Below are 13,840 nucleotides of genomic sequence, written 5' to 3'. Positions count from 1 at the left end.
GTGGCGACAAAGCCGGGGTGCAGCCCTCCTGGTTGGTTCTGGCTTCACGCTTCACGGGCTTGGTTGAGGAGATCAACACCGGCTCCGCAGCCTTGAGGTTTGCTTGTTTTTTTTTTTTTTAAAGATTGATTGATTGATTGATTGATTCATGAGAGACAGAGACAGAGATGCGGGAATTGATCCCGGGACTCCAGGATCACGTCCTGGGCCAAAGGCGGGCGCTAAACTGCTGAGCCACCCAGGGATCCCCACAGCCTTGAATTTTATCAGGAAAATTCTAACATGGGCGTGTGCCTGCCTTCTCACTCAGTGTACTTCAGACTTTCTTATGCTGTTTTCACCCTAACGCAGCATTAAGTTCCCCAGAAAGGGCACTGCTTGTCCTACACTAATTTACACCAACTCATCTTCCTTTTTCCACAGCTTCAGACACTTGAGGGATTTGGGGCGGGTAGGATTTGCTCCCTAAGTACCTGCAATAGTCAAAGCTACCTTTGCCCCTTTTATACTGCCAGGTTGATGGACTTTTTTTATATATAAATTTATTTCTTATTGGTGTTCAATTTGCCAACATACAGAATAACACCCAGTGCTCATCCTGTCAAGTGCCCCCCTCAGTGCCCGTCACCAGTCACCCCCACCCCCCGCCCTCCTCCCCTTCCACCACCCCTAGTTCGTTTCCCAGAGTTAGGGGTCTCTCATGGTCTGTCTCCCTTCCTGATACTTGTACCAGGAGTGCGGCTTCAGAAATGGCAGCTCTTCCCCCCTGCCCCCCAGTCGTCTCTCATGTCGTCAGGGTCCTTTCCCAGATCCGGGAAGCCATTTCCAGGATCACCCACAAAGCTGTGTCTCAGAAGGGCCTTAGGAGCTGGGATGCTCTTCAACACCTGCTGGCATCACGTGTTCCTGCCTCACTGAACTCGCACCATCTCTAAAGCTCTTCCCGGGAATGCCAACCCATCCCCGAATTCTCGTGCTTCCCAGCATCAGGAGGGCTGGTTTCAGAACGTCCTTCACGCTATTTGTCTTGAACTCCCAAACCACCTGCCTTTCTAAGGTTCCAGAAGGATCTGGACTATGATTTTTTGAGCTACAGTTTTCATGTCCTATATACCACTGTGAGTTAATCTTCTCTCATTTGTTTGGACACGAACAAAGCTGGGAACCTAACCAACACTTAAAATTACATTTCTGTGGGAAACTACATTGAAATTTCAACCTGGACTGTTAGTTCTTGCTGGGTTTTCCCGCCTAGCCCTTCCATTTTGAAGACAAAATAGACAGGATGCTATATTTTGCCGATTTCCTCTGCCAAGGCCATTTGGAAACCCTTTGGAAAATTGGGCATAAGGTAAGATCTTAGAACCAGAAGATGCAAGGCAACATTCTACTGTGGTAGAGTTGTAGCTTACTCAATTAGGTAGGGTTGGTTTGGTTACAAGTGACAGATACTCAGCACATTGTGGTTGACAAACACACAGGATGTGTATAGGACCACCATAGAGGATCATGGACATGGAAGCCAGATCTTAGGGCTCAGGTGATGTCTTTAGGTGTGGATTCTCTGAGCCCTGCCTGGGGCCTTCTCCGGGTGACCTCCTCCACCTGGCAGCCTGCAGCAGCTGCAGCCTCACCTTACCATAACGCTCATTCCCGACCATTCCAATGAAAACCACAGCAGCAACAGTCCTTTGGTCCATCAGTAGTGTGCATGCCTCCGGGCTAGTTGCCACGTGTGGGCGTGGGAGGGTGGGCCAGCCCTGACTGGGGCACATGCCCATGTGGACGGAGCGGGAGGTGGTCCCGAAGGAGGGTAAGGGAAGGGCCAGGGTGAGGGACAGATACCCCCAGGCAGACAGACACGTATCACTGCAGGTTTACTAAAACTTCAGGTGCTTGAGTTGGCAGCCAGAGCTCCATTTTCTTTCTCTGAGCTGTTTCTCATGCAGCTCGGAGAAATCACAGGTGATAAAACAGCTTTGTGTCTGGAGCCCCTGGTCAGTGAGGTAGCTCACGGTTGTAAATGTTACGTCCCTCTTCTTAATAAAGAGGTTTTCTAAATGAGTGAGTGCTGTGTAAAAGGGCGAATTCCAGATTATTTTCAGTATGAAGTGGCCAGGGCACAGAGGAGCCAGACCGAAGGAGTGGTCAGCAGAGATACTGACCCCAGCTGTAGGATCTGGGGTGTGCCCACCTGGTGTTCCTGAGCACAGCGGTCTGGTTATAACACCTGCACCTCCTCCTCCCTGCATCTCCTGGCTCGGGCGGAGGATTTTGGCACCTTCTTTAGATGGCCAAGTCTTCACAAACATCCTGATTTTGGACTTTTCCTTCCTCTGTGATGGTCTTTGGTTGCCTTGGATTTTTCCGATGGGCTGGCCGCAGAGTTCGTGTTCTCTCCCTAACACAAAGCTCTCATGCTCTTGTTTTATGGTCACTAAGAGCCCAAAGAATGAGACTGTGTGAAGATATGTCTGTTTTCTGTACAATCTGATCCCTTTCCCCCATTCCAAAAGGCAGTTTCTTAGCTATGCCTTGTCTCCTGTTAACCTCGTTTCTCTTTGACCGTAAAGCTACCTTGGAAATGAGAAAGACTGTGGCTAACAGGACACTAAGGAAGAGAAAAGGAAGGTGAGTGAGCAGCAGAGGACCGGAGAGATAGAGACAGCTGGAGGAGAAGGTCGGGAGGGAAGCGAGAAACTGGGTTTTCCTGTGAGATTAAACACAGAGCAGCGGGGTGACGTGTTAGGTAATTTGGAATATTAATGATCGACCTTGAAGTGACACCTCAGATGGAGTCCCAGCTGTGGCTCCTGTAAATTGTACTGTTCTCTGCTGATCCATCACCAGGTTGCCTGTTGTGTGGTGGATGTAGTACCGGTCTCATGACTAGCATGAAGTTTAAGGAAGATAACGTGTTCTGTGTTATAATGTGACATGGACTTGGAGGCCCTCTGTGTATGTGTCACCAGGCTTGATGGAGTGGATTTCTGCTGGTTGGGTATTATCTATTGGTGATGTGCTTCTGTCTGCAGGTATTGGGTGGGAGAAGGTATGAATTGTGCACATGGATATTAAAGGAACGATCTGTGTGGTGGCCAAATCAGTGAGAAAGGAGGGACCTAGAGTTTGACGGACATGGGTTTTATTCATCTCTCTTGATTTTCAGTGTATGTTCCTGGGTCTGCTGAGACCCGGGGAAAACCCCCACACTCAGGTGGGAGAGAGTGGGCCCCTGGAAGGGAATTCTAGCACCAGGGAGGACTGGGAGTGGCATCTCCCCTTCCCTGAGGATAACAGTAGGGAGCTGCTGACTGGGACCTGGGCCTTCAGGGGTGACCCCGATGTGTCCCTGAATGCCATGGCAGAGCCACCTTCTGTCCACACTGGTGAATGATTGGGTAAGAGGCCGTATATTTGTCAAGTAGAGGTACACAGGCCACCTCTAGGGCAGCCTACCAGCTGATGACCCACCATAAATTCACACTGGCTATTACTCTATCCTAGATAAATGGATACCTAATTTATCCATCATAACGTTTGTACTTAACACTCAGTACCTTTCAAAATGGTAGCTTTCTTTCTTTAAAATTTATTTATTTATGATAGTCACACAGAGAGAGAGAGAGAGAGAGAGAGGCAGAGACATAGGCAGAGGGAGAAGCAGGCTCCATGCACTGGGAGCCCGACGTGGGATTCGATCCCGGGTCTCCAGGATCGCTCCCTGGGCCAAAGGCAGGCGCCAAACTGCTGCGCCACTCAGGGATCCCTCTTTCTTTTTTATTTTATTTTATTTATTTTTTTTTTATAAATTTATTTTTTATTGGTGTTCAGTTTGTCAACATATAGAATAACACCCAGTGCTCATCCCGTCAAGTGCCCCCCTCAGTGCCCGTCACCCAGTCACCTTTCAAAGTAGAACAACTTCTTCATTGGTATGTGTGCTTGCTGTGTCCTCGTGTGGGCCGGCGGCCACTGGTTTGCCACTGAGACACCCCTAATCCAGATGTGCCTAGAAAGGGCTATAAACACCTGCTTACGGGTTCTCTCGCCATTTGAGAGTTTGAAATTCCAGGGATCTTCTCACTTTTTCTTAGACCCTTGATCTGACCTAAGCTTTTACTGCTCAGGAAATGCCGAGCATGGGTATACATGTGCTCTATTAGCGTGTGTGCTGCTTAGGTCACGTACCCCAGGTATCTCGACCACTTCCAGCTTCTCTCTCAGCCAGCACGGCCCTGCCTGGTTTAAGTGGCTGCTTTGTGGCAGAGCATTGGGGAAAAACAGGACTATGGGTAAAAGTTCTTCCTGTTGTTCTAAGTTAGGACGTGTCTACTTCTGTAGGTTAACTTGAATTCAGCAACAGGTGGAGTTACTTTCCATGTGAGTATATCTGTTAATATGAAAGAAGTGGCTTGGCTGACGGTTTCTCACCCCTCGTCTCATTGAGGGCACGGCCGGAGGATGGAAATCCCATCCTTCTTCCAGCATGAATAGTGGTTGCCGAGGACTTCTTCCACTGTCATATCTTGTTCTCTAATAGACTTTCTCATGGGAAGTACTGATTTGCTGTCCTTCTTACTTGCCAAAAAGAATAGTGATCCTTGCACCATTTGGTCTTTGGTTTGTGATGCTCTAGAGGAGACCTGGACCTCAGGGAGGAGACCTTCATGTGAATCTTGATCTGCAGTTGATTTGTGCTAAAACTCTCTTTCTTGGTGGGGATGGGACCTTCAGTAAAATTGGGGTTTCCTGTGATGTACTCCCGGACTCTTTTAACTCATCTGTTGATGATCTGGAAGAGAAGACCTCTGTGAGTATCAGGTCTGCCTTCTCTTTGCAGACTGTGTGGACTTTACCGTGAACCTGACGCATCTTGCTGCCTCCATTTCTGACCTCTGCCTTTTCATTCCTCCAATTCTACTGGTTCTTGCAACATGTGATAATTCAAATAGTTCAAAAACGCATTTTATAATGAAATTCTGCTTATTATCTCTTTAGTCATTAGTTAAAATATCAAGCAAAACACAGTTCTCTGGCACACACCATTACACATCTTATGCTAATGGCAATACAACGATTATAAAAACAATTGCAAATATGAAGATGGAAGTGTCTAATGCTCTGATAATTGGATTTCAGACACAGCTCTTTGCCACCTATGGTTTTTGAAGCACGCTCTATAAATGAACCTCATTACACTGAATCATTTTTCTGCCATCTTGTTTGTGACATATGCCACATCACAATTTCCCATAACCTTGTTTACTAAACAAGTTTAGTACTATTTCAACATGAGAATCTAAAGAGGATGAGTTTTCTTATCTAATTTATTAGTGATTTTTTTTAAACTGAAGGCAGAAGAATAAAAGTAGTTCATAGTGATTTGTGAATTGATATCTTAATATTGGCATGTGTTGGTTTTCTCACTGTGCCAACCTGTGTATCATGCAGTCCTTGTCTGAAACATTTCTGGCATTGCAGAAATGCGCTAGTTTTACTTAGGGACATATGTTTAAACGTAATAGCTGGATTTGATTAAATGGCCTTTCGTGAAAAATGACATCCATAGGTAGCTGCAGTGCTGGGTTTCCTGCTTTAATACTTGTGGAAAAGTGAGACCTTATGAGGAGGCTGTAAGCTTGGACAGTGACGAGATCCTGCCTAAACCGTTACTCTGCTCTCTCAGTGTACGCATCAGGATCCTGATCTCTGTTGGAATGTCACAGCATGACCACTGCTGCATCCCCACATCCCACTGCAGCCTAGGAGCTTTGGAGGAAGCTAGCTCCATCACGTGGCCGTGGGTTTGCATCCCAATGGACTTAACCTGACTCAAGCCTTTGCAATTGGCAAAGGGATTTCTGAGAAAAAGGTTTCCTCTCTTCTAAGGCAGCTTCTGGAACTCACTCTCTCTCCCTGGAAGTGAGCAAAAAATCCCTGGGAGTTCTGAGCAGCCGTCCTGCCACCATGAGGTGTAATCAGCTTTAGGTTGAAGCTGTGATCATAAGATATAAGGGGAAGACACAAGTTCCAAGTGCTTGGCATCATGGAGCCAAGGAATCAAACCAACTCTGAGGCTCTGGACTTTGCATCCGTGTGAGCCAATAATTTGCCTTTATTGTTGAATGAGTTTGAGTTCATTTTTCTATTACCTGCCACCAAACACAATGTAATTGCTACTGAGATGTGTATTGTCAAGGATCTCCAAAGACCCAGAACTGATAGGATGTGTATCTGTACCCATATCTCTGTCTAGAGAGACTGAATGTAGGGAGTTGGCTACCATGACTGCAGAGGCTGCAAGTCTGAAATCTGTAGGTAGGCTGCCAGGCTGGAGACCCAGGACTGGGTTGCTGCTACATGAGTCTGAAGGGCCATCACTGAAGTCTCAGTCCCTGGATGTGACTTTGTTCCAAGTGCTGGCATGCATCCCTGTCCCGTGGTGTTCTGCGCTCCTTCTGCCTCACTTTCTGCCTGCCCTGCTGGCCTCACAGTGACTGCTCTGTTCTCCTCTCCTCCTGCAGAGCAATCAGAGTGGAAGATGGGGCAGCAGAAGCGATAGGAAGAATCAGGTACTTGAAAGAAGGAAGAACCTGTTTGTGGCTGAGAAGATGAATAGAGAATGTAGTTGAGAGTTGAGTTCCTTTGCTAATAATGAGATATCCATGACATTTCAATGAGATCTGTAATCCTAGAATACTGTGTTAATAGGGATCAGATAGAAACAGATGGTATTAAATCAACAACATGCCCTTGCTTTAGGGGCTAGGAGACAGCATCAGGCATTGATCAAGATAGGGATAAGAGATTATCAATTAGAAGACATCCACGGCTGGCCAGTTGGTGGAACATGTGACTCTTGATCTCAGGGTTGTGAGTTGAAGCCCCACATTGGGTGTGGAGATAGTAAAAAAAAAAAAAAAAAAAAAAAAATTAAAAAATATTTTGAAGATGTAAATGAATATATGAACTAAATTTCTCAACTAGATGGAGAAATCAGATTGAAATTAAGACATGCAGCTTTGGAGCACAGGAGAAACTGAGTTTAAGGAATAATAGTGATTATGCTAACATGCTTATACTAAAGTTCCTATTTGTAACATTGAATTTAATAGTGCTTTTGAATACATATTTTTGTATATAAAATTTTTATTAGACATTCACATTCTGTAAACACAGAAGCTTGCTATTAAGTGGGCACCTCTAATTTAATGCCTAGAGGAAAAATAATGCTATCGTAGTGCTTATCTGGACTGATAGTGTTGAAGGAATTATTTTCACATTTTTTATGTTTCTTTTTGTACATTCTGACCTTAGCCTAATATGTGATACTTAGAAGAATTACATCAGGGTCAAGGTCTGTACACATATGTGAACATGTTCCACTTTTTCTCCACATGTGTGGAAATGTGGAAAGTTGTTAATTTACTTTAGGGGTGGTGATTGCTTTGGCTAGCGGGGTCCAGTGAGGGAGTGGCTCATCTCTGTGCATCATGTAAGTGGCAAAAAGATAAGTAGAATGCATGTGGAATTTTATGTTTTTGCATTGCTCAGTTATGCTTTGCCATGATCTCTTCTTAACTATAATAGAAGATATTTTTGTTACTGTGTTGATTGCCTTTCAACCAACTAAATAGAATTTGACATTTCTATATTTTCTCATATCAAAGGAGCAGTAGAGCAAACATGTTCTTCAGTTCCTATTGTCACACAGATCTCATAAAGGTTCACATTCCTTTTTATTTTTTTAATTTTTATTTACTTATTTTGTCAGAGAGGAAGGTGGGGAGGGGCAGAGGGAGAGGGAAAATCTCAAGCAGACTCCCCTCTCAGCACAGAGCCTGACATGGGCTCCATCTTATGACCCTGAGATCATGACCTGACCTGAAACCAAGAGGCGGATGCTCAACTGACTGAGCCGCCCAGGTGCCCTCGTATGCCTTTTTAAAAGGTAAAAAGTACCTGAGATATTTTGGGAAGGTCAGTTAAAATATTTGTAGATATTAAAAATTAGGTATTTCGTGTAATATTTATATATTCATGCGCATAGGTTGTAATTGGGAAAATATTTTGTGATTTGGAAAGTAGGTTTTTATAAATTCACTTTATTTCTTTTTATTAGGGAAAGTACTCTGTGTAAAATACAAATATGGACTATGCTCTGCTTTGCATTCTTGAAGCCTGTGAGTGGTGATTTTTAAAAACCTATTCTTTTCAGCACTGAAGAATAAAAATAGAAAGTTAAATTTATGTTACAATTATACAGTGCAATTCTAAAGGAGGTTGAGGATCTGAACAGCTCAGAGGTGCTGATGATTGGATGCTCACTGAGGGGCCTGCTCTCCTGACCCAGATGCTCTCCCTCAGGAGCTGGGGGAGTACCCCTCTCTCCCTCCCCTTCTCCCCTGAGTCTGAGGTCCTCCTTTCTTCACTGATGGAGAGTCCGCATTTTTCCAGCTAATCAGGAAGGAGATGCTTGTTATCTTGATCCTCAACTTTCTGGAGTCCCAGAAGGAACTCATGGCTGCCTTGAGTGTGAGAGATGAGGGGATGGAGAGTCGAGGAATGATACGCCATAGAAGTGTAGTCGTCACTTGAAAGACAAAAGGCTGAATTAGGGCAGTCTCCTGTTCAAGTACATTTAAAGGATACACTGGGAGAAAACTCAGAAAAAGACCCAAATTCTCCTCTCTAAAATAGTGGGATGCCATGAAGAGGGGAGAGATTTACAGTGATTTACAATGATTTAGTTTTCTTTCTCCTGAAATTTAGAACAGACCTTGCCAACACCTGGATTAGGATAATGGAATTAATAGGCACACAAGTGCACTGGGCATAGTCTGAGGACAGGTGTTTTCCTCCTGGAGACCGTGTTTGCAACATGTGCTGAGGATGTTACATGAATAACCCACTTAATCCTTCCTGTTTCCTTCTGAGGTTGGTCCTGTTGTTACCTCCACTTTATTTGTTAGGGAACAGCACACAGTGGTTATGTAACCTACGTCCGGAGGCTGGGTCACTAATGAAGCCTGGATCCTGGAGTTGGTACCCGGCTTGCCTCTCTGTTTTTAGCCCATGTGCTGTGTGGGACAACTGTGCAGCAGGAGTAGGAGGCGATGTGAAGGCACTGGTTAGAAATACACAAATTACAGCCCTTGAAGTTAAAACTCAGTAGACATTCACAGATCAGACATAGCTGAAAAAAATTAGTGAACTAGAAGATGAAGCTGAAGAAGTATCTTAGTATTAAACACAGAGGGAACGTGAGAAGCTGTAGAGATGAGTGCATAGATCTGAAAGGCGAAGAATGCATCTGATAGAGGCTAAGGAAAGGGATAAGGGTGAATCAGTATTTGTGATAAAATAGCTGATAATTTTCCCAGATTGATGAACATTGTGTTCAGATTGAAAAATTGTACCAATACCATATGACTTCACTTGTAGAATTTAAGAAACAAAAACGAAAGGAAAAAAGAGAGAAAGGCAAACCAAAAAACAGACTCAACCATAGAGAACACACTGATGGTCGCGAGAGGGAGGTGGGGGGATGAGTGAAATGGATGATGGGGATTGAAGAGGGCACCTGTCATGATGAACACTGGGTGATGTATGGAAGTGTCGAATCACCATATTGTATACCTGAAGCTAATATTATACTGTATGTGAACCATCTGGAATTTAAATAAAAAGTCAAGTAAAAAAATGGTACAGAAAAACTGTGCCACCTGCTAGTCCAGAGTAAAGACAGACGAGATGCACATCTTGACCCATCCCTGTAAAATGCTGTAGTATCCAGGTAAAGACAGAATCCTGAAAAACTTGATCAAGAGAACAGAAATTGCTTATAGATTAATGAGAAATTTCTCAAAGGTAACAACAGGTCCCTGAAGCTATCCGTTAGATTTCTTGAATTCCATACCTTGTCTGTCATTCAGTACTGAAGGCAAAATAAAGATATTTTCAGACATACAAGGACCTGGACAGTTTACCACAGAGACACCATGCTGAAAGAACAAAAGAAAATATTTTTGAGCGTGAGGAGGAATGAACTCAGAAGGATGCTAGCCAAGAGATCAAGGACACATTTATTAATAAGTATTGATTTTAGAATAAGTCATAGGTTTTCCTTTGTTTAGTGAGCGCCATACTTGGTATCTACACAGTAGTACTGTCAGAGCAGCTGTGGTGTGGGGAAGGCATCATGAACTTGGAGGAAAGAGTAAGTATCCTAAGTTCTTTTATTCAAGAGGATGTTGGAGATGCTGATTAATGGCTTTGCTAGAAAAATAAATATGGCTTGCATATGTTAAAACGGTTGAGGGAGAAATAAAATATATAGGCCCTGGTAAAGTAGTGTAGTGGAAATCCTATATAGAGCAGTAAAGAATAAGTACAAAGAAAAACAAAGGTGAAGTCGCAGGACAGTGTAAGTCTCAGTTTATCAATAATCACAATAAACTAACGTGGGTGAAACTCAGGCATGAACACAAATAGTCTCAGATTGGATTAAATAAAACCTGGAATTTTTGATGTTTAAAAGAACATATGTTAATTATAGTCCCATAAAGTTACTAATTTAGTATTCACCAATAAAAAAGAACATTAAAAAATGTTCTTGCAGATAGACAAACCTATGCAAGATTCATAAAATCAAGAGAAACTTTAAGAATGTGAAGAATTAGGGACGAAGAATGTGATAGAATCACAAGTACTTAAAAGGAAGGATCTTATAATGTGCAGAAATTTTTGCTGAGTAATTTGAAAATCAAGATGAAATGATTGATTTTCTTGGTGAATACAAATGACATAAATGGACCCAACCAAAGCTAGCAAATGTGAATGGATCAGTTACCATGGGAAAATTAAAATTTTTCTTCTGAGATATGCTTTTATGAAAGACGTTGGATCAGTTTTATAGGTGAATTCTATATGAACTTTTATGAATTGATAATTCTGCATTATCTAAACTAGTTTAGAGTTAAAATTATCATTCTCTTTAATGGGCAATTCCCAAACTTGATAATAAAGCAGAAAAAGGCTAATTTCACTTAAGAATGTAAATTTCATAAACAAAATATTAGCAAATTATATCTAGGTATATATTTAATAGTCTTTGTTCCAAAAATGCAAGGTTATTTCGATAATAGCATCTCTATCGTAGTAATGTATAAAATGAGCATGTTGAAAAAACAAAACATATGGTTGTACCAGTAGACCCTGAAGGACCTTGAAACAACACAGCAGCTGCTTAGGATAAAATTCTAAGAGAGAATAATGGCAGGGCGCTTCCTAAACAGGGTGAGAATATGATCAGAAACCCCACAGCAAGCCGAGGGTGATTGGGGAATACTAAACTGTGGATGAAAGCAGCAGTACCAGAGTTATCACTCTAGGCCCCATATAAATTATATGGGAAAGTAAAAGACATACAATATTGGAAATGTCCAGTGGAAAAAGGAAGAGATCACACGAAGTCAATTAGGTAAGCAGGAACACAGATTATGTAGAGCAAATGCAAGATCAGTAAATAAAATCATGAACTGCAGTGGAGGTGATAAAGTAATGGCAAAATGGGTCCGTTCTCAGAAACCGCAAACCCTACAGCATAGCTTTGGAGAACAGGAATGCATTAAAGTCTATAGGGAAGAAACCCCCAAACTGTGAAATACTTGGAAAGGACATAACATATTACCCAGTGCTTGGTAGGGGGAGGCACTTTAATGGCAAACTCGGTATTAAGTCCTCTCACTTCACTTCAGGTGCATAAGTGTGTGTGACATAATTTCGATAAAATCCATTTGGGGGGGCCAGCGAGGTGGCGGGGGGAGTGGGGATTTGATTATGGGATAATAAGGTCAAGGTAGGAGGATACATTTTAAGATTGTCCACTTAAAAGTTTAAAGACAATCTGAATGGTGGGAGTTCTGGTCTGCTCGAAGCACGTGTCCTAATGCTTAGGAGATCAGTTGATCTGCAGGACAGTCTTTTGTGTATGTGTGACATTTTCGAGTTGGTGGAGAAAATATGGCTTATTCAGCAGATATACCGGGGTAACTCATTAGCCTTTGGAGAGAAAGTAACATTTCTACTTCACAACTCAAGAAATTTCTCCCAAAGGAAGTAGAAAGATCTATGGAACAGGCAGTTTGAGTGGGAATATATTCGATCAGTCGTCATAACCAGAGTTCTTCCAAATCCGTGGAAACCATGCAAAACCTTCCTCCTGGCTGGTGACATGATGTGTGCCCTGGCACACGTGTGGCTGCATCTTGGACTCCTGGCACGCATGTCCTGTGGTCCGCTCCCTGGAACGTCTGTTCTGCACACACACTGGGAAACGTCCGGAAATGTGCAGAATTTTTAGCAGTTGGGAAAACCTGGAAACAACCGAAATGCCCCAAGGGAGGGGTTTGCAGGGTCGGGGTGAGTCTTCAGGAGGAAAGCAAGGAGAGATGCTGGCTCGGGCCGCGAAGAGTGCAAGGGAGAGCAGAGCGTCGTTCTGTGAAGGCAGAACCGCAGGAGGCCGTGCCCGCAGGTGCGCACACAGCGTAGATGGTGGTCACAGTGGTCGGTCGCAGGGGACAGACTCACTGGTGACGGGGAACCGTTGCCGGCCCGCAACACGGGCTGATCGTCAGACCCTGCGAGGTTTGCACGTTTGGAGGGAAGCACGTGGCGTTTGGTCCTGTGCTTGGTCAGAGATTCCGGTGCCCGAACAAGTTTCAGGAGGTGCCACATGCAGGACTCCCAGCTTCCACGCAAAGTTACGGCACCTGGCCGTGGTTTCGGGGGCGCGGGAGGTGTGCGGGCACGTGTTTTGGGATCGTCCCCGCTCAGTCAGAAGAGGCTGCCGCGTGTTGTTTCCAGCGTGACGTGATGGCCAGGGCTCCCGAAGGAGGCTCCGTTCCCACTTCCTCCGACCCACCGGCGCCGCGGTGGCCTGGCACTGGCATGCAGCGAGAAGGGGAGCAGAGAATTTTAGGGTTTATTGAAATATACTCTCTAGCACCTTTGTGTGTGTGTGTGTGTGGGGGGGGTTTCTACTACCATCAGTTTTACGAGGGTCTGGTGATACTTTCTTTGCCCCCAGGAGAGAGAAGGAGTAATTGTTAATGTTCCTGGTACCGCTTTTGTTTCTTGGAATTCGCGTGGCTCCTCGCTGAGCAGCTGCTCTGCCACCGAGCTGTTTGAGAAACGACAGTCCTGGCTCAAAGTCCGGCCGCCTCTTCCTGCCGGTCACACGTGGGGCTGGAGGACGGCGGCTGGTTCCCGCAGCCCCCCGGCGCGCCGCTTCAGGCCCTTGTTTCAACCTGCCCGCGTTACTTTTCGTAGACGGCGTCTCTGCCAAGTTGCTGGATTTTTCATTTTTGCCGAGTGCCATGTTTTCCGTGTACATTCCACGTGTTTTCTTTTCCGTGGGGGGAGGATGCTTATCTTTTTTTTTTTTTTTTTATCATTTTCCCCATCTCTATCCATTCCTCCTCGTAGGCTTCCCCGGCACCGGAGGCGCGGCCTTAGCACGGCGCGGTTCCCGAGCAGCTGCCGCCCGACGCCCTCGGCCTGCACCCAGCCCAGCCGCGATGGGGACCGCTCAGGTAACGTCCCTTCCGAGCTGCCTTGCTCTGCGCGTCCGCAGGGGCGGGAGGGACGAGGACGTGACCGGGCCTCTGCGGGTGCGCGCTCGCTGCTGTTTGCGGTGGAGGACGCGCAAGGGGCCCTGAGAAGGTCGGGGGCTCACGCGGCAGGTGGTGATAGATTTATTGCTAATTTTTTTTTTTTTACCTACTCAATATTCTCAGAAATCGATGTTGCCCCGGGGTGTCCGCGGCCACAGCCA

At 44.8% G+C, this 13,840-nt stretch overlaps 1 protein-coding gene across 3 annotated transcripts in view; it reads left to right on the top strand.

The window, feature by feature from the left end:
• Positions 1-13,840, top strand: part of DLGAP2 (DLG associated protein 2) — a 687,758-nt gene that overhangs the window by 75,984 nt on the left and 597,934 nt on the right. For 2 of the 3 annotated variants that reach the window (XM_072742318.1, XM_072742319.1), the window contains exon 2: positions 13,492-13,598. The exons of the other annotated variant lie outside the window; for it this stretch is intronic. In XM_072742318.1, the coding sequence (XP_072598419.1) occupies positions 13,584-13,598 (15 nt within the window). In that variant the 5' untranslated portion in view covers positions 13,492-13,583. The remainder of the gene's footprint in view (positions 1-13,491; positions 13,599-13,840) is intronic. 3 annotated transcript variants of the gene reach the window in all.

Source organism: Vulpes vulpes, chromosome 16 (assembly GCF_048418805.1).
Source record: "Vulpes vulpes isolate BD-2025 chromosome 16, VulVul3, whole genome shotgun sequence".
Taxonomy (NCBI): domain Eukaryota; kingdom Metazoa; phylum Chordata; class Mammalia; order Carnivora; family Canidae; genus Vulpes; species Vulpes vulpes.
Note: the sequence above shows the minus strand (reverse complement) of the source record. Positions and strands in the feature narration are given on the sequence as shown.